The sequence below is a fragment of the Podarcis melisellensis genome (genome assembly GCF_964234715.1).
Source record: "Podarcis melisellensis genome assembly, chromosome: 1".
NCBI lineage: Eukaryota > Metazoa > Chordata > Lepidosauria > Squamata > Lacertidae > Podarcis > Podarcis melisellensis.
The window spans coordinates 47,777,471-47,801,616 of NC_138528.1; the positions used below are offsets into that span (position 1 = coordinate 47,777,471).

Below are 24,146 nucleotides of genomic sequence, written 5' to 3' on the forward strand. Positions count from 1 at the left end.
AAATTACAAGTGTTATTAGCATCCTGCTACTGTTTTCATCTGCTTACAGTGGTCCCCATCACAGGGATTCGAACTGCCGACCTTCCGATCGGCAAGCCCAAGAGGCTCAGTAGTTTAGACCATAGCACCACCTGTGTATTCATACATGTACCCATACATGTACATGCATGTTTGTATGTATACAAGTACTCCATCGCAGTCCAGGTCAGCCCCAAAGAGCTTGCTGTCATAATAGCAGAGGTGCCATTTGCTATGCAACTTCAGCCAACATGATTGAGCCAAGTGGACCACACAGTGTGGTGCCATCACCACGACAATGGTGCAGTGCCAGGTTCCCAACTATATTTCATGGAACTGCCCTGAGCCCAGAAAAAGAAGCATGTGTGGCCTAGTCTACTAGCCTATTTAAAGCCAGTGAGACCAGGAGCCAAGGAAGAGATGTCCAGGAGCACAGAGCTTGGCTCTAGGAGGGGAGAAGAGCAAAAGTTAATTGTGGATATCTAGTCACATAATTCCAAATAAATATGGGGTTACATGATGGGCCATTACTACATGCTGGTCATTATAGCTGTCATTGCTGTGTCACAGTCCTTATGACAAAGACTGACATTTTGATTTATATCTCTACAGAGCAGTTCAGCTCTTGCAAGTTACCTTATTTCTTTTGGAAGCATACTTGACTTCTCAAGCACATGACAAGTTTGAAATGGGCAATAGAATTGCTTTCAAGTTGGTTCAAACACCCTCCTTTGACTCCCTAATGGATGTTCTCCTTTTAGCCAGTGCATGAAAATATGACATGTCTGTTCAACGTATGAACAGGTGGCAATCTCTGAGCAGTTCCTGTGCAGGCAGGGCTCATCTTGAGTTTAAAGGGCTCTTTTAGAGTAATATGTCTTGCTTGACCAACGTGTGATTTTTCTGAAGGTACTGTTGTGTTCTAGGAAGTGGGTTGCAGGAGGAGTATGCAACTCAAACCCTATACTGGGAATGGGAGGTGCCCCCATATCTGGAGGTGAGACAAATCATTGGCCACTGAGAAGCCTTTTCAGTTACAGTGCCCCATTCACCTCTAGAATGGAGCACATGGAAGATGGAGCAAGCTTCTTTCCCCCTGCTATTCAGGTTACAAGAAAGGAGATTCCGACTGAACATTGGGAAGAAATTTCTGACAGTTAACAGCTGTTTGACCCTAGAACGGTCAGGAGAACCTCAGGAGGTTGTGGGCTCTCTTTCACTGGAGGCTTTTATGCAAAGTTTAGATGGCCATCTGTCATGGATGCTTTAGTTAAGATTCCTGCATTGCAGAGGATTAGACTAAATGACCCTAGGAATACTCTTCCCAGTCAGGCTCACCTGACACCTATTCTCATGTCTTTTTTGATGCAAGGTGAAGCCCTTTTAATTTTCCCAGACATCTAAAAGCTGTTTTGAATTGGCTTTATTCAGCTGGTATGCTGGTATGCTTTTACTGTACTGCTTTGCTAATTATACTTCTTGGTAATTTTATTATTTTAATCTATTTCAAATGATTTGCTAGCCATTCTGGAAATAGTAATATTGAAGTGCAGGGTAAAGTAGAAGTGGAGGAGGAGTGATAGTCAAGTACATTGCACAACTAGGCTTAAGCAGGGGAGCGCAGTGTACTTAAACAATATGATGCAATTTACACTGATACCTGAGATTAGATTGGAATAATTTTGTGGGTGATCTCAAAAGAGTCTGTGATGGTTAGGGTGGTGTCTCATAATGGAAGTGGTGTGACACCTTGGTGAATCCAGGACTGAGGTGTTTTCTGTTGTTTCATATTTTATTTTCTGCATAAAAATAAATAAACCAATAATAAAAAGAGTCTATTTGGGAAGAGTTTACATAAAAGGTTGTGAGCAATCTTATGATTGATTTAGACGTGCTAAGGATGATCATAATAAAGTTTGTGTGCTCATCAGGGCCTGCCAGCTATGAGGCAAGGTGAGGCAACTGCTTCAGGTGGCAGGATCCACAGGGACAGTAGATTCTGATGCAGGATCTTTATTTCCTCCCTTGTTGCTGATGTAGATCTTGACTCACCCCTTCTTTCCTGGAGTGTGTGTGGGGCATTTTGTGGCTCACTTCTTTTTGTGGCCAAAAGTGTCTTAGGCCAGCCCTGGTGCATAACAGCACTACATTGGTGTAGGTATTTCCAAGGCCAAAGCAACAGCTGCTATGGACCTCCTCCAGCAGAAGAGACACTATAAACATCTGCTGGCACGTAAGAAAAGGGAAGCCATTAAGAACACCTGAACTTTACTTATTCAGGCAGTTAAATCCAATGATTCATCCACATTCTGGCATATCACATCTAGCCCACAAGGCTATGGCCCAACCATGGTGGACTGTCACATCCCCCCAGGGACCTGGGAGGCACACTTTCAGGAACTTTACTCGGACAGCTCTGCTGAAAATGGAAGAGCTAGCCAAATGATAGGAAATCTGCCAATGTGGGCTCCAGTGATGGTAACAGAGATTAAGAACTAGGTAGCTCAGCTAAGACTGGGAAGGCCCCAGGGGAAGACCTAATCCCAGCAGAGGCCATTAAAAACAATTTGGACTTCTGGGCCCCCACTCTGGCTTCACTCTTGACCTGCATTGACACTCATGGTCAAGTCTCCAATGACTGGGGGCTTGCAATCATTGCCCCTATATATAAAAAGTTGATGAGATAAAACAAGATATATAGTCAACATCTATTTCTGTGTGTTCATTTCAGTGAGAATACATACATTATATATTACCGGTACCTGTAATCCAGAAACCCAATGGGCTGCTGCTGGATGGACAAAACACTGTTTCTCCTCCAGCAGCAGATTGCATTGTTGGGCTTCAAGTTACACTATTCATAGTCTTTAAAAAGTGTGTTTAGATAGCCCTTTCTATTTTTTAAAGAAAAGCAGAAACATGGGCTCCAATTTGCAATGCACATCTGGTTCAGAAAGCAGGACCAGGCCAATTTCCTGCTAAAAATCACCTAGTTGCTGTTTGTGTCATAAACCCACTTGCTTTACTCTGATAGTGAGACAGAAGTACATTAACAAGTAGAGGCTATAGATCAATTCCATATAGGACACTTTATTTAGAGGTTTTATGAAATAAGATAAATATAAATATCCTCCCCCTGCCTCCCCACAAAAGACTATTCAGTCTAGGGTCTAAAGTGACCTAGCTGTCTTTACCTCTGCAAGTATATTAAATATTTCCAGGCCGTTTGGACTGGGATTCAGTCCTGTACTGGACTGGCAACTTCAGGTTGTACAATGAAAGGAGATTTGGATATCTTGCGTAACAAACCCACTTTCCCCTAAGACTGGATTTTTTTGCAATAAGTATAGTGTTGGGGAAATGCACTGGAAAGTGTGGGATAAAAATTGCTTGATGCAACATTCTACACCTCCCTCCAGATAAATCAGGATTAATGCTCAGTAAGCAGCCTGTCACTCTTGGTTCCTCCCAGCTATTAGCATTTGCCAACAGGTGGTGTCATAACTTTCAATTCTTGTAATTCGTTATTTCTAATCATGTGGCACTCCTCCCACACCTCTCACTGTTTTATATCTGTCAGTCAGTTGAGAAATTTCATTTGCAGAGGAGAAGTTTTCTACAATGTCAGCTCTCAGGTTTGGGTTTCTTTATTTCACTAGCTATCCTGTAGGCTTTATTAACTTGTTCTCAGAACCACAAGTAACATTTTGCATAGGCCACATGCATTTTTGTATGCCATACTGAACTACAAGAAGTAGACAAAACCAAGCAGGTTGCAGTCCTAACCCCACTTACCTGGGGGTAGGACTTACTTCTGAGTAGATTTGGTTAGGACTGTACTATGTGTAAATAATTTCTAACCTAATTTAATATTTGACTTTTTACTGCACTTTTATTATGCTGGAAGTTTCCCAGAGTGGGTGAGGTATAAGTAAGAAAATATTATTATTATTTAATATTCATTGAGGTTATGATTAATATTTCCTTGGCACACTGAAATGTTGTTGTTCTTTAGTTGTTTAGTCGTGTCAGACTCTTCGTGACCCCATGGACCAGAGCACGCCAGGCACTCCTGTCTTCCACTGCCTCCCGCAGTTTGGTCAAACTCATGCTGGTAGTTTCGAGAACACTGTCCAACCATCTTGTCCTCTGTCGTCCCCTTCTCCTTGTGCCCTCCATCTTTCCCAACATCAGGGTCCTTTCCAGGGAGTCTTCTCTTCTCATGAGGTGGCCAAAATATTGGAGCCTCAGCTTCAGGATCTGTCCGTCCAGTGAGCACTCAGGGCTGATTTCCTTCAGAATGGATAGGTTTGGTCTTCTTGCAGTCCATGGGACTCTCATATCTACAATTATTGCATGCATTGTGTGGCCCCCTCTCCCTTTCCCCCTTTCTCATTAATATGCTCAATTGGGCTCTAGCACTTTGGGGAGATTTGTTTCAGCCCTCCCTAGCGACATTCTGAAGGCTAAACTAAAAAAAGTTGCTAGGAACCTTTGGGTGAAGCCATGCACTTTAAATGTATGGTGCAGATGTGACCTTAGGCTGCAATTGTGAGAGAAAGCCTTACTGAACTTAATGGGTATTAAGTACTGACCTTTGAGGGGCAGTTTTATATAGGTGAGTTTTTGTAATATTGTATCTTATAAATTTCTGATAATCTTATTTTTTTCCACAAGACATCTGCTTTTGAAAACTGAAATTAGTAGTTTTGTGCAAGTAGTTCAACCTAGGGTGCGAAATAACTTAGCACTGGTTACTGCCTGTATCTGTGAGGGAATGCAGAAGGCGAAGGTTGCCAAACCACTTGCTTTGTCAAGGGAATATCTTTCGCTGGCTAGTTAGGTGGTACCATTTAGCATAGCCAAAGAAGTTGCTCAGTGCCATAGAAACCAGCCTTTCCCCTCGCCTGGCTGGTAAGTAGAAGAACAACAGCAGAGTAGTGTGAGGGAGCTGGAAGCTGGGAAACAGAGACATGACTTGCTCAGTGCTGGACTTTGGGGTTGCTAATCCTGTGAGTGCCTCCATCTTATGCTCTAGTTGTATATGCATATGTGCCAATAAAACCATATATCCTAACAGCAGCAACAGTCTCCATTGGTCTTCACTCCAAAGAAGCAAATCCCTGGGAAGCACAGGCACCTCTGGAGTCTCTCACTGCTCAGAGATTGGGGTGGTATGTAACAGAAAGTTAATGGCTATTGAGCTGTAGGATATACCATTTTCTTTATGCATATATACAACCTGAGCATAGGATGGAATGGCTCACAGCATCAACACTCCAACAGATCTTGCCTCTCCATTAGGTTCTTAGCCCCCACCATTCTGCTGCATATCTTTGGATTCAGCACAGCCTACGGAGTCTAGCTCAGACAAACCTCAAATACCAAAACTAACATCCCTGGCCTATTTGTTTTCCTTCCTAGCAAAGCATGGTATCCAGCCAGGTAAGGAGGACGTGGGAATACCTACCTGCTCTTTGAAGCATCTACAGTGGTCATTATGGCAACACATCTATTTCCTACCTAACTTTTTAAGGTGTCAAAGCCATTCTGATCCTGATTGATTGATTTTTGTTGTCATCGCTACTTATTATCTGCCCTACACCTTAAGGTCCCAGGGAGGGCGTGGCTTACGACATTTAAAATGCAATTATTGCACAATATTAAAAAATAGATCAAAATAGATCAAAATAACTTATTTAACCAAGGAACCAGTTTGACTGGTTCACCAGGTTTCCTCTTGTAGAATATAACCTCACAGACGAAAAATCGCAGGCCTGCAAGAGATCCACAGATATCATCCAGACTCATCTCCCAAACCAGTAGCAATATTGTTTCTTCAGATTTTTGCTTAATTGGTGATACATTTTTTTCATTTAAAGGGATTTTTTACCATGCTCTTCCGTCAAAAAGGCTCGCTGGGTGTCTTAGAAAGGAAAGTCTCTGTTCTCTGGCATAGAATCTGAGGGTGCCCCCAGATTACTTTGTGGGAAAGGCGTCAAGCGCATTCTGGTACTTTAGAATTCTACAGTCTAAATCCAGCTGCTCGTTGTTGTTATATTTTTAAACAGACTTTTTGTGGTTTGGAAAGTGATGTGGGAATGCATGAGCCAGAGGAGAAGGTTAAAGGACAGAATCACAGAATTGTAGAGTCGGGAGGGATGATGAGGGTCCTCTATTCCAACCCCTGTAAGCAGGAATCTTTTGCCCAATGTGGGGTTCAAATCCACAACCCTGACATTAATAGTCTCATGCTCTAGCATCTGAGCTGCCCAGAGAAGCAGGCCAAGAGAAAACCTCTATACATACCAAAGTAACATTTACGGCTGCGCTCTCTTATGTTTTAGGAAGTGGTTTGCAGGAGGAGTATGCACATCAACCGCTCGGCTGGATGGAAAGGTGGCCGTGGTCACAGGGGCTAACACTGGAATAGGGAAGGAAACTGCCAAGGACCTCGCACAAAGAGGCAAGTTGTCTGTCCCATTCATCACCCACCACATGCCACTCAACCATACCGAATTGAGTGGGACATCTCTGAATTACAGAAGCCATCCTGTTTTTTAGTCCAGTAATTTGCTGTGAGTCAGCTGGCTTGTGCCAGACCAAAAGACACTCTTTTTTTGTTTTTGTTTTTTGTTTGTTTGTTTCATACTCTCCTGCAAATTGGCTCTCTCACACCAGAGCGCTGGACCAAAAGACACTGGCTCCCACGAGAGCACCCCTATTTTCATCACATGGATGTTGCAGAGATTGCCACCATCAGGGTTTAAATGAATAAAGGCTGCCTTAACCATTTTTAAGTGAACAAGCAAATTTATAAGTGCCTTAACTCTTTCCTTAAACAGAGGGTTTCTGGTTCATAGGATTTATTTTCATTTTTTAAAGGAAATTCACTGAATTACATAAGCCCCCTGAAGGAGAGGAGGCATGTTGTTGTTTTTTTTAAAAAAACACGCCACAAGGGCTCTGCAATAGCAGCTGCACTTTAATATGTAAGCTGCCATATCTGTTTTAACTATATATTTCCCCTTTGGCTCTAAAAGCATACTTGGTTGCTTCCGGGTCGGCGCCATCGCCGAATGGCGGGCTCCCTCCGAGCTCCGGAGGGAGCCTGCTCGGCAGGGGCTGGGTCCTACCGCACCGGCGATGCGGGGACCCTTAAAAACCACGGCCACGGAGGCCGTGGACATGGAGACTCGGCTGGCACCGTCAGCGCCCTCTCGATTCGTGAAGGAGCCTTTTTAAAGGCTACGGATCGGGTGCCGGGGAGGAGCGTGGTGCTTTGAGTCCTCTGCTATCCCTGCCGAGCGCAGCCGCATGCCATCCGGCGGAGAGCGCTGACTTCTTCTATTGAAAATTTGGACCCAAAAGAAGAACCCGTGAGTAATTGGAATATGGACTAAAAAGAGGGATAAATTTTTAGAATTTGGAGCGAACGGGGGAGGTGGAAAAAAGGAAGTCAGCCCCCCCCCGAATTGTAGAAGAGCCAAAACAAAGGACTGGATAACTAAGATCGAGAAGAACCTTATCTTGCCGAACTAGCAACTTCGCGAGGGAAATTTATAAGATTGAGCTGGAGGAGAAAAGTGGAATTTGTATTAAAAAGTAACCCCCCCGGAATCCCTGGAGCGATTCGTGAAAATGCCTGGAGAAGAACAACGGAGGTTTTGACAGCTGTCAAAGAGCTGTCAAAACGGAAGAATGAAATTGAGACTTTGTTATGAGGACTTTGCCGGCTACATTTGTTATAAATTGGAGATAAATTGTTTCAAATAAGGATTTATAAGTTATTTGGACTGGCGGATGTGATCTGGAAGGGAACTTTGTTATTGTAATCCACCTAGAGGAGCTGAGGGACATTGCATGTGTTTTCGACGGGAAACTTGAACAGTTGGATAGAATTTTTAATCTCCTGGGAAACTGCAGAAATGGAACATTATTTTGTCTACAGAGGCCTACACTTTACTGGAAACAATGGATTAATCTGTTGAAAAATGAAAGGAACATGATGTAATGTTTTGCTCCTGAATAACAAGCCTCTGTAGAGACACTAGAAGCCTTTGGAAAAAGAACATTTCTGTGAGGGAACAGGGAAGTAAAAAGGAGGAGAGTGATTGACAAGAACAAGGAAACAACAAGAACTGGACAGAATGTGGGAACATTTGGGATATCCAGATTTGACAAGCTTATGGATATAAAATTGGAGCTTATACTCCTGGATATAAAAATCTGGATAGAAGAAATGGGCCCCCTTTGATAGACTCCTTCTATGATTGGACATCTGTAATTTTAAAAATGCCAGAAGTTTAATGTATGCCATTTTAAAAAAAAAAAAAGACCGGTAAAGAACCAGAGGGATGTGGGTTTAGTGAAAGGTGGGTTCATCAGGAAGACACTAGAAGTGGAGGGATAGGGGGAACGCAACAGGGAAAGAGGGGAGGGAAATTTGGAATCCAAAGGTTGTAAAATTATTGTTTGTTTTTATTCTATTTTCATCTGTATTATATCTGAAAGGGGGGAACTCGTGGAAGGGAATAGGTCGACCTTAGGGGATGGAAATTTGGATAAATTGAGTTATTGATGATGAGTGTATTTTGGGAATAAGAATTTGTTGAATATCATTGCTTTTTTGGAAGATTTGGAACACAAGAGGGGGTGGGGAGGGGAAGTCCTGGATATTGGAAAAAGTTTATGAATTGGATTTTATTTGTTTTAATTTGGAAAACCTTAATAAAAATTATTTAAAAAAAAAATAAAAGCATACTTGGCATACCGTGTAGTTCTCTGTATTCACTTCTCTGTATTCACTTTTTCTATACAATAAATAATTTTAGAAACCTCTATCATGCCACTTTCCTTAGGCTGCAACCTTACACACTTACCTGGAAGTAAGTCCAATTGAAGCAAATGGTCAATACTGCTGAGTAGACCTGTCTAGGAGTACACAGTTGTTGCTTTAAAAGGCCAAACAATGTGATCCACATGTAATTCTTTACCACAGGGATGAGGAGCCAGTGGCCTTCCAGATGTTGCTGGACTTCCACTACTCCTCAGCATGGCCAGTGGTCAGGGGTGATGAGAGCTGTAGTCCAGCCCTTCTGAATGTGCCCTCATTGGTGGAATGAACATTTGACTGCGTCCCATTGGAACTGCAGTCTCGATATATTTAATTAACCATGGTTTAGCGTTATATCTGAATACAGCCATTACATTTGGGGTAAGGGGGGTGTATTTATTACTATAAATGTATGTATTCTGTCCCCTAAAATAACTTTAACCAAAGGTAATTTCCATTTTTAGAAATACATTCAAGTGTATTTTTCTTGAACATAGTAATGGGTAATTAGACAAGGGCAACTACTTCAAATGCTTGAGGTGAGCTTAAAAAAGCTGAGTATTACTCCCCTCCCACAAAGATTCACAATTTATTGCTGCCTATAACATCTGCTGGCAAAAGGGCTTTTACATATATTTATATTCACATATTCATATTGTAGAATTTTTATATTATTTTATATTTTGTTCCATTAAAAGAAATTAGTCTAGAAAGACAGGACCAGGACCAAGTTTAGAAACAGCTTGTTTGTCTTATTCCTCTTTTCTATTAATTTCCCTTTTGAAGGTGGTCGTGTCATCCTTGCCTGCAGAGATATAGCAAAGGGGGAAGCAGCAGCCCGTGAAATTATAGCTGAAACAGGGAATCAACAAGTTATTGTGAAAAAACTGGACCTGTCTGATAGCAAATCTATACGGGCATTTGCAGAAGATTTCCTAAAAGGTATGACTGACTAAAAGTTGGCACCTGTGTAGTTACTGGTCCTAGAGATAATCTGTGTGGAGTCAAGAGTTTCATAGGTTTTGTTTAAAATAGAGAGGTATTTGTCTGGCTTCCCTATGTGTTCTTTAAACCAGGGATCAATAACCATTTTAGACCAGGGGGCACATTTTGAATTTTGAGAGAGTGCTGACTGCTCCAGTCACAAAATTGCTGTACAGTAATGGGGGCCATGGCTTAACACAATATGGCTGCCATAGCATAACACAGAACAAAAGAGAGAACAGTCATTGCTGATTTTCCACCCTTACCCCACCCTTGGACATCCTCATGCTTAGCACAGGAAGTCATCTATGTCCTGCTGGTCCTGATTGTAGTGACACAGCTGTTAAAGGCAAAAGATTCCTCTTTTCTCCATTTCAAAACAAAGCGAAGGCTGACATCCTGTAGCCATTTACCTGGTGTTATAAGTGACAAAACTGCTCCTTTCCCCTTATGGGGTACCCAAGAGCCCATATAGAGTCCTTTCGTAGGTTCTCTATCAGTAGGAGAAAATAACAGAGACCAGCCAGAGAATATTGAGAAGCAAAGCAGCTAGTAAGCCTGATCTTTATTGACTGTTGCAACAGGGTGCTCCCCCACCCACAGGAGAGAGGAGGAGGATCCAGAACAAAGGTGTGTCCGCCCTTATATAGACATTTTAAATTGCCCGTCCCGGAGTCCAAGACCACCCCCAGAAACATCATACATACATCACAGAAGGGGTGTAGCCCAAGACCACCCCCCAGATACATCATACCTACATCACAGAAAAGGTGGTCTACAACAAACCTGAGTGCGTTGTTTATCTCCTGGCAAGTTACCTGATTGCATTATCTGGGTTTTGGCCACTCTTTTTTTTGTTGTTGTTGTTGTTTAGTCGTTTAGTCGTGTCAGACTCTTCGTGACCCCGTGGACCAGAGAACGCCAGGCACTCCTGTCTTCCACTGCCTCCTGCAGTTTGGTCAGACTCATGTTTGTGGCTTCGAGAACACCATCCAACCATCTCGTCCTCTGTCGTCCCCTTCTCCTTCTACCCTCAATCTTTCCCAACATCAGGGTCTTTTCCAGAGAGTCTTCTCTTCTCATGAGGTGGCCAAAGTATTGGAGCCTCAGCTTCACGATCTGTTCTTCCAGTGAGCACTCAGGGCTGATTTCCTTAAGAATGGATGCATTTGATCTTCTTTCAGTCCCTGGGACTCTCAAGAGTCTCCTCCAGCACCATAATTCAAAAGCATCAATTCTTCGGCAATCAGCCTTCTTTAGGGTCCAGCTCTCACTTTAACTATACAGATCTTTGTTGGCAAGGTGATGTCTCTGCTTTTTAAGATGCTGTCTAGGTTTGCCATCGCCTTTCTTCCAAGGAGCAGGCGTCTTTTAATTTTGTGACTGCTGTCACCATCTGCAGTGATCATGGAGCCCAAGAAAGTATAATCTCTCACTGCCTCCATTTCTTCCCCTTCTATTTTCCAAGAGGTGATGAGCCCAGTGGCCATGATCTTCGTTTTTTTGATGTTGAGCTTCAGACCATATTTTGCGCTCTCCTCTTTCACCCTCATTAAAAGGTTATTTAATTCCTCTTCACTTTCTGCCATCAAGGTTGTGTCATCTGCATATCTGAGGTTGTTGATATTTCTTCCGGCGATCTTAATTCCGGCTTGGGATTCATTCAGCCCAGCCTTTTGCATGATGAATTCTGCATATAAGTTAAATAAGCAGGGAGACAATATACAGCCTTGCCGTACTCCCTTCCCAATTTTGAACCAATCAGTTGTTCCATATCCAGTTCTAACTGTAGCTTCTTGTCCTACATAGAGATTTCTCAGGAGACAGATGAGGTGATCAGGCACTCCCATTTCTTTAAGAACTTGCCATAGTTTGCTGTGGTCGACACAGTCAAAGGCTTTTGCATAGTCAATGAAGCAGAAGTAGATGTTTTTCTGGAACTCTCTAGCTTTCTCCATAATCCAGCGCATGTTTGCAATTTGGTCCCTGCTTCCTCTGCCCCTTCGAAATCCAGCTTGCACTTCTGGGAGTTCTCGGTCCACATGTTGCTTAAGCCTGCCTTGTAGAATTTTAAGCATAACCTTGCTAGCGTGTGAAATGAGTGCAATTGTGCGGTAGTTGGAGCATTCTTTGGCACTGCCCTTTTTTGGGATTGGGATGTAGACTGATCTTCTCCAATCCTCTAGCCACTGCTGAGTTTTCCAAATTTGCTGGCATATTGAGTGTAGCACCTTAACAGCATCATCGTTTAAAATTTTAAATAGTTCAGCTGGAATATCATCACTTCCACTGGCCTTGTTATTAGCAGTGCTTTCTAAGGCCCATTTGACTTCACTCTCCAGGATGTCTGGCTCAAGGTCAGCAACCACACTACCTGGGGTATACGAGACATCCATTTCTTTCTGGTATAGTTCTGTATTCTTGCCACCACTTCTTGATGTCTTCTGCTTCTGTTAGGTCCTTTCCACTTTTGTCTTTTATTATGGTAATCTTTGTATGAAATTTTCCTTTCATATCTCCAATTTTCTTGAACAGATTATTTTTGACCACATCCAACTTACCCAGGTTCATGGTTCTTACATTCCAGGTTCCTATGCGATATTTTTCTTTACAGCATTGGACTTTCCTTGCGCTTCCAGGCATATCCACAACTGAGCGTCCTTTCGGCTTTGGCCCAGTTGCTTCATCAGCTCTGAAACTACTTGTACTTGTCCTCCGCTCTTCCTCAGTAGCATGTTGGATGCCTTCTGACCTGAGGAGCTCATCTTCCAGCGTCATAACTTTTATATGCCTGTTGTCTTTGTCCATGGAGTTTTCTTGGCAGGGATACTGGAGTGGCTTGCCGGTTCCTGCTCCAGGTGGATCATGTTTGGTCAAAACTCTCCACTATGACCTGTCCATCTTGGGTGGCCCTGCACAGCATAGCTCATAGCTTCTCTGAGTTATTCAAGCCCCTTCACCACAGCAAGGCAGTGATCCATGAAGGGGCTTTTGTTATTATAACTACTTAATTCCTGAATCTAGGTCACAGCTCACACCCTGTTCATATCTTGAATGTGCCCTTAAGACAGGATTTGTGAGGACAGGATTTGTGAGGAAAGAGACATGGGGAAGGTTTCTCACTTTGACCTTGCAGATAAATATTTGAGGTCAATTTGTTCAGGACCTTGTCTATGGGGTTTCAGACGTGTGGTTTATATATACAGTTATCAAACATTATTTATTTTATATATGACCTAATTTTTTTTATAACACTGGGAATAACTCCCACTGAACACAGAGACATCTGAAGTAGAAATGTATCCCATTATACTGGAAATTAACAATGCTGTGAATTCTTAATAAGTACTTGGACATTAGCTTCTGCACAGCAGGAGACATGCCTGAGCCTTTTTGCAAATTTCACATTTTGTATTTGCCATTTGTGGAGGGAATTACCGGTATTTAACACCAACCTGCATTTATTGTGTAGCATTTACAGAAGCGGGTGGCGCTGTGGGTAAAACCTCAGCGCCTAGGACTTGCCGATCGTCAGGTCGGCGGTTCGAATCCCCGCGGCGGGGTGCGCTCCCGTTGCTCGGTCCCAGCGCCTGCCAACCTAGCAGTTCGGCCTATAGAGTGAGATGAGCGCACAACCCTAGAGTCTGTCAAGACTGGCCCGTACGGGCAGGGGTACCTTTACCTATTTACAGAAAATAACTTTTAGCAGGTACCTAATCTTGAATGAGTCCACTACAGAAAAGACGTGTCCTAGTTGCTAGGGAAAAAGTAGTTCAACCTATTCCAAGAACTCCTAGAAAATAAGACAGAAGCAGGAAAAGTACAGTAAAGGGGAGGGGTAAACAGAAACTTTTAATGACCTCAGGGATTTCTATTGCCTGGTATCCAAACAACTTACCGGTACTTTACAGTCACCACATTGACTTTACTAATTGGCCTAAAAACACTGGCAGGTGGGAGCAGCTAAGCCAATTCATTTCACAGAAATCACTTAGAAGGGAATCTGCACATTTTGCTTCATAACTTTCCTTCTAAGAGGGCTAGAGACTTAATTTTTTAAATAGAAGCTTAGAGTCTAAGGAACCCGCCTGAGGGCACCAAAGAAGGCCTTGTGCCTGCTTGGCGATCTCCACTTTAAACCTTCCATGACAATGTTCTTGTATTTAAGAGGAGCTAACCTTTTGCTTGGAAGCTTTCCCTTGAACCTTTCTGGCACTTTGAAGCAGGAGATGGATCATTCCACAGCTTCCATTTGAATTTTGAGATGTCTTATATAAAACACCTGGCAATGTTAACTGCCAGAGACATGGTAGATGGACCTTAGGTATGACCCAGAATAGCTATTCTTATAATTGACTCATTGCACTCTTGGGCACTCTGATTAAAAGGATGATATGCTTTTGAGTAAACACATTTAAGCATGTATGCTGCATTTTGCCTGAAAGGGTAATAATATGTTTGTGTGTGTGTGTGTAGGAATGACTGTTCAGCTCCTTAGATATAATAAACCCTGCTAATGATAGTAGTGTTCTATCCAAAACATGTGTCACTCAGAATGGACACAGGGTATATTATATATTTAGCTAACAATAAAGGTTTAGAGATAATTTTTAAATAAATAATAGTCCATGAAGTTGGACTCCTACAATTGCCAAAACCCATTCAAAATGGGTATGTATGCACTCAGATACTTGAGCAATAAGGATACATACAATATTCACTGGAAATTAGTCTGAGGTAACAGGCCATTCATACAATCCATTTCTTTCCCACTAGTGCTTCCATTTATTTATTTATCCTGTCACGTGGTCCAACAGGTGGTGGTATCTCACTATTTACCTAAACTAGTAGGAGATCTTGGCAAGAACCATCAACACCTCTGTCTGATAGAAGTTTGAATTCCCTCCACTGGTCGGTCCCGTTGGTTAAACTGTAAAGTTTTTCTGTAGACTGAGTAACACAGTCTAATATTTCATCACTTAGTATTTGCTAATTATTTTTATCAATTTACTATACTGTACTTCCTTGTTCCCAACATATATATTCACAGTAACCTTAAATCATAGAATTGTAGAGTTCAAAGGGATCATGCGGGTGATCTAGTCAAACCCATGGGAAGGAGGAATGTCAAATAAAGGATCCATGACAGATAGGTGGCCATGTAACCAAATGCTAGTTATGATAAGAGCCTTGCTCCTTAAACCATCTCAATCTTCTTGTCTTTGGTATTTTCTGCTTAATACCCAATCTCGGCCATTATTTCCTGTAGAGGAGAAGAAGCTCCATATCCTCATTAACAATGCAGGAGTGATGATGGTTCCCTATTCCAAGACTGCTGATGGTTTTGAAATGCATATTGGAGTCAATCACCTTGGTAAGATCATGAGACATCGATGTGATAAATGGATATATTACCTGGCTTCTCTTTATTCCTGTATTTGTAAACCTGAATTTAGACAGGAAAAGCATAGAGACAGGCGTTGTTGAGGGTAACACCATGAGGATTACACAAATTAAATTTGAACGCAAAAAGTTATAGACACACTGTAAACTCCAGTATGGACAGGCCCCAAGTCACAGTCCCCTGGAGATTTAATTAAATTATTTATACTGTGCCCATCTTGGTTGAATTTCATATATTCATTTGAACTAACCAGCCAATTTTTTGGTTATCTATTTCTAGTTGATTTATAGTACAGTAAAATTAATGTCATTTTGTTTGATTTAAAAAACAACATAAAGTGTTTACATTATTGTGAGTACTATTTTTGTTCTAAAGCTTAGTTTTACATTATACATATGTGTGCCCATAAGCTCTAGAAAAAGGTAAAGGTAAAGGACCCCTGACAGTTACTGTAAGTCCAGTCATAGACGACTCTGGGGTTGCGGCGCTCATCTCGCTTTATAGGCCGAGGGAGCAGACGTTTGTCCTCAGACAGTTTTTCCAGGTCATGTGGCCAGCATGACTAAGCCGCTTCTGGCGAAACCAGAGCACTGCACGGAAATGCTGTTTACCTTCCCGCCAGAGCGGTACCTATTTATCTACTTGCACTTTGACATGCCTTTGAACAGCTAGGCTGGCAGGAGCTGGGACCGAGCAACGGGAGCTCACCCTGTCGCGGGGATTTGAACTGCCGACCTTCTGATCGGCAAGCCCAAGGCTCAGTGATTTACATCACAGCGTCAGCCACGTCCCTAAGCTCTAGTACAGTAAATAATTGTAAATCTCCTCTCCCTTTAGGGCATTTTCTCCTAACATTCCTGCTGCTTGACCGTTTGAAAGAGTCAGCCCCAGCTCGGATAGTGAATGTGTCTTCGCACCTCCATGCTGTTTGGCGGATAAACTTCAAGAACCTGCAGGGAGAGAAATACTACAATGGGTTCCTGGCATACTGTCAAAGCAAACTGGCTAATGTTCTGTTTACCAGGGAGCTAGCTGGTAAATTGCAAGGTGAGCTTTAAGAATGAAATGCTAATGGCGCACAACCACTCATATGTACGTATATAATAGGGTTGCCCATAGCCAAAGCCTGGATGTGAGAGGAAGGGGGAAGTCACAGATTACTGAAAGGTTGCACACATGAGAGACACATACATACAATCTCAGCATATTATGGAGGGGCTCATAGCATTAGCACAGCATAGATCTTGCTTCCTCATTTATTTGCTGGCAGCACAGAGGTAAACATGTCTCTCCCCCAGGCGCTGCAGCATCTGCCCACTTCCCTTCTCACTCGCAAGCAACTTTCAAGCTCTCCGCTCCTTTGTTGTCCTTTTGCTTCTTTGTCACCTAGATGCAGCTAATTTCAACATAGCTCATTCCTTTGAAGTGAAGCAGAGCACTACAGTGGCTGTCTGGTCTTTGAATTCAAAGAGCTTGCCTGACTGGCTCCCAACCTCCCTCAATCTCGTAACCATAGTTGGGTTGAGAAAAGGTTATGCATCACCACATCACCTCTATGTTTCTCATTGCCCCAGTAAGGAATTTTAAATATTGCACATTGAAAAGGGCCATTGGGCTAACCTGACATGCATTTTGGAGGAGTTGGATGTCTAAATTGTCCTAATATTGTATCTTACCCATGCCATTGCCAGTGGCTTCTAATGTTATCTAAATTAAGGGTTTTCAGTGATTTATGAATCCACTTTCCACAGTCTCCAATGCTTCTTTATCCCCAAGGATGTTTCAGCCAAGCCATCTCACTGCTGCCTTTCCTCTCAGTTCATACTCAAACTAGCTCTGATAAGTGTTGCTAGTTCCCAAACTGTGCTGGGCATTGCACTTCAAGACTGCGGGGAGAGAGGGAGATCCCCAACCATCAAGACAGATTAACATTCTGTTCATTCCCGCCTCGCCCCCCTAAATATGTAAACCATTCATTTAGTATGCTATAACAGATTTCAATTTAAGAGATGTTAACTTTTTGCTGTTTTATTTATATTTTTGTGTATTTTTAAAAAATGGCTTTGTTAAACCCTCGATACTAATTGAGTGCTGCACAAGGTTCTGTGCATTGCAATGATATTGTGTGTATTACAGTGAAAAGGGTGGTCCAATACTAGCTGCCTAGTATTGGGTACAAGGGAACAATGCCTAGTATTGGTACATGGGAACAATATTACTCCTTTCCTTTTGAACCTTTGGATTCATATATTTTGGTTGATATTTCTGCTTTATGTTTTTCTAGGCACTGGAGTTACTGTCAATGCTTTACATCCTGGTGTGGTTGATTCTGAATTGTCGCGTTACTCAAATACGTCAGGAATTTCTAAAGCGCTGTTTCGCTTCACGTTTAAGACACCAAAAGAAGGAGCCCAGACTAGTATTTACTGTGCAGTGGCAAAGGAACTGGAGTCAGTGAGTGGGCAATATTTCAGGTGGGTCTGGGATTGTGATTTGCAGTTGGAATACAGACATCTGGATTCAACACATCTGGATAATTTTTTCTGCGGTAATGCTCAGAGGTGCCCACATCAGACCCAGAAGGCAATATTAAAATGGCACATTGCACATTAAAAGAAAGAGATCACATGCAATAGCTCTAACTTAAAAATAGCAGTGTGGACATGGGTTGTGAGAAGTCTTTGCCTCTGGTACAGCAGACACAGTGCAATTGCTCCTTTGAACTATTAAAGGTAAAGGTAAAGGTAAAGGACCCCTGACAGTTAAGTCCGGTCATGAACGACTCTGGGGTTTTGACGCTCATCTCGCTTTACTGGCTGAGGGATCCGACGTTTGTCCGCAGACAGATTTTCCGGATCATGTGGCCAGCATGACTAAGCCGCTGCTGGCGAAACCAGAGCAGCGCATGGAAACGCCATTTACCTCCCCTGACAGAGTGGTACCTATTTATCTACTTGCACTTTGACGTGCTTTCGAACTGCTAGGTTGGCAGGAGCTGGGACCGAGCAACGCGGGGATTTGTCCTAGGCCCTAGGCTCAGTGGTTTAGACCACAGCGCCACCCGCATCCCATCTTCGAACTATACAGAAGCTATACAGAAATAACAAAGCTATTATCAGGAACATCCAGACAGAACAAAAGCCCTTTTCATACATAGTCAATTGGGGGGGGGGGTGTCATATACCAAAATTTGCCCCTTACCTTTTCAACAGTGGGCAGGACAGCTTCTTTATCTTGTGAACTGCCCTGAATTTTTTGGATGAAGGGCAGTATATAAATTTAATAAACAACACCAACAATAATTCATTATTATATTTTGTAACTTGAGAAATGACACGCAGCTTTGCTGTCAGTGGGCTGGCCACTAATTCCTTCACTCTCAAATGATTCGGATGCAGCTTCAGTTGGGGGGGGGGGAGCTGCAACAAAGCCATAGTGTCTCTTTATCGGCAACCACCATGTTTTGTGGCAACTGTCTCTGGCACCAATGACTGCAAAAATTAGGCAAAGTTCAGTGCCCCATACAAAAACAATGAAAACATCCCCTTTGTTCAGGAGTTTGAATTTGCTCTGATATGATCACTCAGTTAATAGGTTTGGCTATTCCTCATCTTGCTTGTCAACCCTATTGAATTGTCTGAGACTTACTTCTCAGTAAACATGTATAGGATTGTGCTGCTGGGGTAACCTTAGCCCACTGTTGTCCATAAACCCAATTTGCTATCATATTGATTTGGGAAATACGCTCAATGTTTAATCAGAATTCTGATTCTTTGATGGTTTTGAATGGCTTAACAAATGATTAACAAAGTGCCTAATGAATATTTATTTTTTTCTTTCTACAGTGACTGTAGACCAGCCTGGGTTGCTCCTCAGGCTTGTAACAAAGAGACCGCAAAAAAACTCTGGCAAGTCAGCTGTGAGCTGATGGGAATCCAGTGGGAGTGAACTGGGATGGGTCTGTGGTTGACATTCATAGACAGAATGTGAAGGCAACCAGAACAAAATAAACTATCCTTATCTTCTCATGTGTAGATGTCAGTGTCTATCAGGCACTTTATAAACATAGATTGTATATTAATAAAATATGTTCCAATCAACACTGAGTTCTACTCTTTGGTGACCTGAAGACAGTGATACTTAGCTGCAAACACATAACTGCTTCCCTGGGGGGGGGAAGGAGTGAATCTACCCTTATTGGTTTGTGATATAACTTTCACATGTAAACCTGTTAGATTGGTTGGATTTTGAGAAATTATCCCTACATAGAGGAGGGCAAAAGTATTATTTTTTTATATGCTGAGTCAGAATCCTCTTCCTTCACTTCACATTGAAAACTCTTTTTTAAAAAACCCACAAAACACTGCACGCATTATCTGAAAATGGAAGTCTATAGTCACATCCACACCAAACATTTAAAGCATTTTGACAGTCATGGCTCCCCACAAATTATCCTAAGAACTGTAGTTTACCCCCCAAGCTACAATTCCCAGCACCCTTAAAATTACAGTTCTCAGGATTCTTTGAGGAAAGCCAAGCTTAGGGTTGAACTAGTGAAGGCGGTGAAGGTCCTGTGTGAGTGCCTGGAAGCGGTTGGAGGATGGATGGCGGCTAACTGTGAAGGGAAACAGGGTTACCCCAAACAGCCCTAAAAACTGTTTGTGAATTCAACCCCCCAGCCAGGCCTTGCCTCAAGCATTTTAAAACTGCATTTCCTCTAAGACAAAAAGCATTAGCCAAGCATATTCCGCTTGCTGTAACTAAAAAAGGTAGAGAAACAAAGATAGAGAACAGTCCATTGTTTCCCAGGCCTTTCTCAGGCTTTTGGCCTTGCTAAGAACCACATTGCAACTTGCTTTCTGTCAAACCATGCCAAAGCACAAGAATGAAACAACTGGAACACTCTGAAACCCCCTCACCCCCTTTCCTGGGAAAAGTCCAAAAATGGTCCCAAGACAGAAACTTTCTGTTCATGCTCAGGGGAACTCATGGGCAGGACTCTTGAAGAAGGAGGAGAAAGGGGGAGGGAACTGGAAGGGGATATATACTCTGTGCAATGGCTGTGAACTTCGTGCTTGTTTTGTGACTTATCACACTTGCTCCTCTGCCCACCTGGGTTGGCAGAATAAAAAGCTCTTTCTCTGGATTTAACCCCTTGGTGTTGTTTGGCTCCTTTCGTCCCTGCTCGGGTGCAACATTTTCCTACCCATGGTTTAAAGGGCCTAGAAAGGCTACATTTTCTTTTTTTTAAGAAGTTGCATGAGACCTTAATGGACTTTTTAGACTATAAAATCGTAATGATGGGAGATATGAATGGAGTTGTCTCCACAAACATGGACAAAGCACAGAGACAAGTGATTTCTAAGGAAGGGAGATTACCAAAGACTTTTTTTGAAATGACTGAAACTATGGACTTTATTGATATTTGGAGAACAAGGAACCCTCTTGAGAGAGAGGGAACTTTTTTCTCTGAAGCAAAAATGACATGGACAAGAATTGACCAAATTTGGGTTACTAGTAGCCTGGCGCCAAGAATAAAAAAAATAGAAATCTGCCCAAAAACTTGCTCCGACCATAACGCGGTAAAGATGGAGATGAAATTAACAACAACTGGATCCTTTAGATGGAGAATGAATGACACCCTATTCAGAGATGAAGAGATTTATAAGAAGGCCCAAAAAACATTGAAAGATTACTCTGAGATAAATTTGAGAACAGAAGTGAAGAAAAGAACAATCTGGGACGCTAGCAAGGCCGTGATGCGAGGTTTCCTAATTCAACAGAACTCTATAAAGAGGAAAAAACAAAATGAGAGAAAAGAAAAAAATTCTAGAAAAAATGAAAGAAGGAGAAAAGAAATTGAGGTCTAAACCAAAGTCTCACGAGATCTTGAGAGAAATAAAGTATTATCAGATGCAATATATGGAACTGATGAATCAAGAAATAGAATGGAAAATAAAGCAAATGAGACAAAAGACATTTGAATCGGCAGACAAATGTGGGAAACTTCTGTCATGGCAATTGAAAAAGAGGCAGAAATTGAACACTGTGACAAGTCTAGAAATGGATGGAAAGATTATCCACAAACCGAATGAGATAAGTAATTGTTTCCAAAGTTTCTTTAAGAAATTGTATGCACAAGGGCCAGTTAATGAACAAGAAATAGAAGAATTTATTTAAAAAGATGGACTGCCAGAAATTTCAGAACAAAGCAAAATGATTCTGAATGAGAAAATAACAGAACAAGAAATAGAGGGTGCCATTCAGAACATGCAACTGGGAAAATCACCAGGACCAGATGGTTTGTCTGCTAGATATTACAAAGCGCTGAAGGAATGGTTAATACAACCATTGAAGGAAGTTTGTAATGAAATTTTGGAGGGGAAAAAGGCACCTGAATCGTGGAAAGAGGCTTTTATCTCACTTATACCGAAAACAGAGACTGAAAAGAACCAGGTTAGAAACTACCGCCCTATATCTTTACTTAATGTGGATTATAAAATTTTTGCAGACATTTTGGCAAAAAGACTGAAGAGAGTGTTGTTAGGGGAGATTCATAAGGACCAAACAGGCTTTCTCCCAGGGAGACATATGTCAGACAATGTGAGGAACATTATAGACATTTTGGAGTTGCTAGAAGTGGACATTAACAGGAAGGCTGTTCTAATTTTTGTGGACGCGGAGAAAGCCTTTGATAATATTTGCTGGAGCTTTATGAAGAAGAATCTCCAAGGGATGGGGGTAGGCCAAGGTTTTCAAAACGGTATAGGTGCAATATATTCTAACAAAAAGCAAAGTTAATTGTAAACAATCTGGTAATGGAGGAAATACCAATAGAAAAAGGTACACGACAGGGATGCCCAATATCCCCTTTGCTTTTTATATCAGTCCTGGAGGTTTTGTTGAACATGATTAGAAGGGACCAGTTGGTTAAAGGAATTCAGGTCGGAGCCAAACATTATAAGCTAAGGGCATTTGCAGATGACCTAGTATTAACTTTACAACAGCCAGACACTAGTACTAAAAGAGTATTAGAACTAATTGAGATATTTGGTCAAGTAGCAGGATTTAAATTGAACAAACAGAAAACGAAAGTGCTGGAAAAAAATTTAACAATGGAAGAAAGAGAGAGATTTCAGAGTGAAACAGGTTTGGAAATAACGAAAAAAGTGAAATACCTGGGGGTGAACTTAACATCTAAGAATGTGAACTTATTTAAGGACAACTATGAAAAGTGTTGGACAGAAGTAAAGAAAGATCTAGAAATATGGTCTAGGTCAAGAATGTATAATTTGCTGTTGAAATGGAATACACAGGATGAAACGGTGAAATCAGCTATGATTAAATGGGCACAAGATATCGGTCATGATATTCTCTACTTCTTACCCCTTGACATCTTAACACTCCTCAATTTTACAACAGTTTTTAAGATATGTTTGGAATTTCTTCCAGTCCTCTTCCACTGTCTCTTTCCCCTGGTCTCGGATTCTGCCAGTCATCTCTGCTAGTCCCATAAAGTCTGTCACCTTTGCCTGCCATTCTTCCAGAGTAGGTAGTTCTTGCATCTTCCAATACTTTGCCAGAAGAATTCTTGCTGCTGTGGTAGCGTACATGAAAAAAATCCTGTCCTTCTTTGGCACCAGTTGGCCAACCATGCCCAGACGAAAAGCTCAGGTTTCTTAGGAAAAGTCCACTTAAGGACCTTCTTAATTTCATTGTAGATCATCTCCCAAAAGGCTTTAATCTTTGGGCAGGTCCACCAAAGGTGGTAAAAAGTACCTTCAGCCTCTTTACATTTCCAGCATTTGTTATTGGGCAGATGGTAAATTTTTGCAAGCTTGACTGGGGTCATGTACCACCTATACAGTGGTGCCTCGCAAGACGAAATTAATTCGTTCCGCAAGTCTCTTCGTCTTGCGAGTTTTTCGTCTTGCGATGCACGGTTTTCCATAGGAATGCATTGAAAATCAATTAATGCGTTCCTATGGAAACCGCCTTCCCCCGACCTCTTCTGGCGGGCGGCATTTTAAAATCGCCCGGGACAGCGGAGGACTTCTCCGCTGTCCGGGGCGATTTAAAAGCCCCTGGGAAGGCAGGCAGGGGGGACAAAGGCTTTCTTGCCCCGCCGCTCGGCTTCGGGACATCGTTCCGATGCCGGCGGCGGGGGGAGGCTTTCCCGCCCCGCCGCCGGGCTCCGGGACATCGTTCTGAAGCCGGGCGGCAGGGGGAGGCTTTCCCGCCCGGCCGCCCGGCTTCGGGACATCGTTCCGATGCCGGGCGGCGGGGGGAGGCGTTCCTGCCCCACCGCCCGGCATCGGAACGATGCCCCGAAGCCGGGCGGCTGGGGGAGGCGTTCCTGCCCCGCCGCCCGGCATCGGGACAATGCCCCGAAGCCGGGCGGCTGGGGGAGGCGTTCCTGCCCCCGCGTGGCATCGGGACGATGCCCCGAAGCCGGGCGGCTGGGGGAGGCGTTCCTGCCCCGCCGCCCGGCATCGGGACGATGCCCCGAAGCCGGGCGGCTGGGGGAGGCGTTCCTGCCCCGAAGCCGGGCGGCTGGGGGAGGCGTTCCTGCCCCACCGCCCGGCATCGGGACGATGCCCCGAAGCCGGGCGGCGGGGGGAGGCTTTCCCGCCCGGCCGCCCGGCTTCGGGACATCGTTCCGATGCCGGGCGGCGGGGGGAGGCGTTCCTGCCCCACCGCACGGCATCGGGACGATGCCCCGAAGCCGGGCGGCTGGGGGAGGCTTTCCCGCCCCGCCGCCGGGCTTCGGGACATCGTTCCGATGCCGGGCGGCGGGGGGAGGCGTTCCTGCCCCGCCGCCCGGCATCGGGACGATGCCCCGAAGCCGGGCGGCTGGGGGAGGCATTCCTGCCCCGCCGCCTGGCATCGGGACGATGCCCCGAA

The 24,146-nt window shown here is 43.2% G+C and overlaps 1 protein-coding gene across 1 annotated transcript; it reads left to right on the top strand.

Annotated features, from left to right (window-relative positions):
* The first annotated feature begins 3,528 nt into the window (after positions 1–3,528).
* On the top strand, positions 3,529–20,393 carry LOC309364797 (retinol dehydrogenase 12-like). Its single transcript, XM_081902709.1, has 7 exons — positions 3,529–3,653; positions 6,366–6,484; positions 9,641–9,796; positions 15,108–15,212; positions 16,080–16,289; positions 17,527–17,716; positions 19,088–20,393. The coding sequence occupies exons 1-7, from the start codon at positions 3,640–3,642 to the stop codon at positions 19,188–19,190; spliced, it is 897 nt and encodes a 298-aa protein (XP_081758835.1). The 5' UTR covers positions 3,529–3,639; the 3' UTR covers positions 19,191–20,393.
* The last annotated feature ends 3,753 nt before the right edge of the window (positions 20,394–24,146 follow it).

Coding starts and splice junctions, on each gene's coding strand:
- LOC309364797 (XM_081902709.1), top strand. Junction 9,797..15,107: donor TGCAGAAGATTTCCTAAAAG/GTATGACTGACT, acceptor TATTTCCTGTAG/AGGAGAAGAAGCTCCATATC. Junction 17,717..19,087: donor GTGAGTGGGCAATATTTCAG/GTGGGTCTGGGA, acceptor TTCTTTCTACAG/TGACTGTAGACCAGCCTGGG.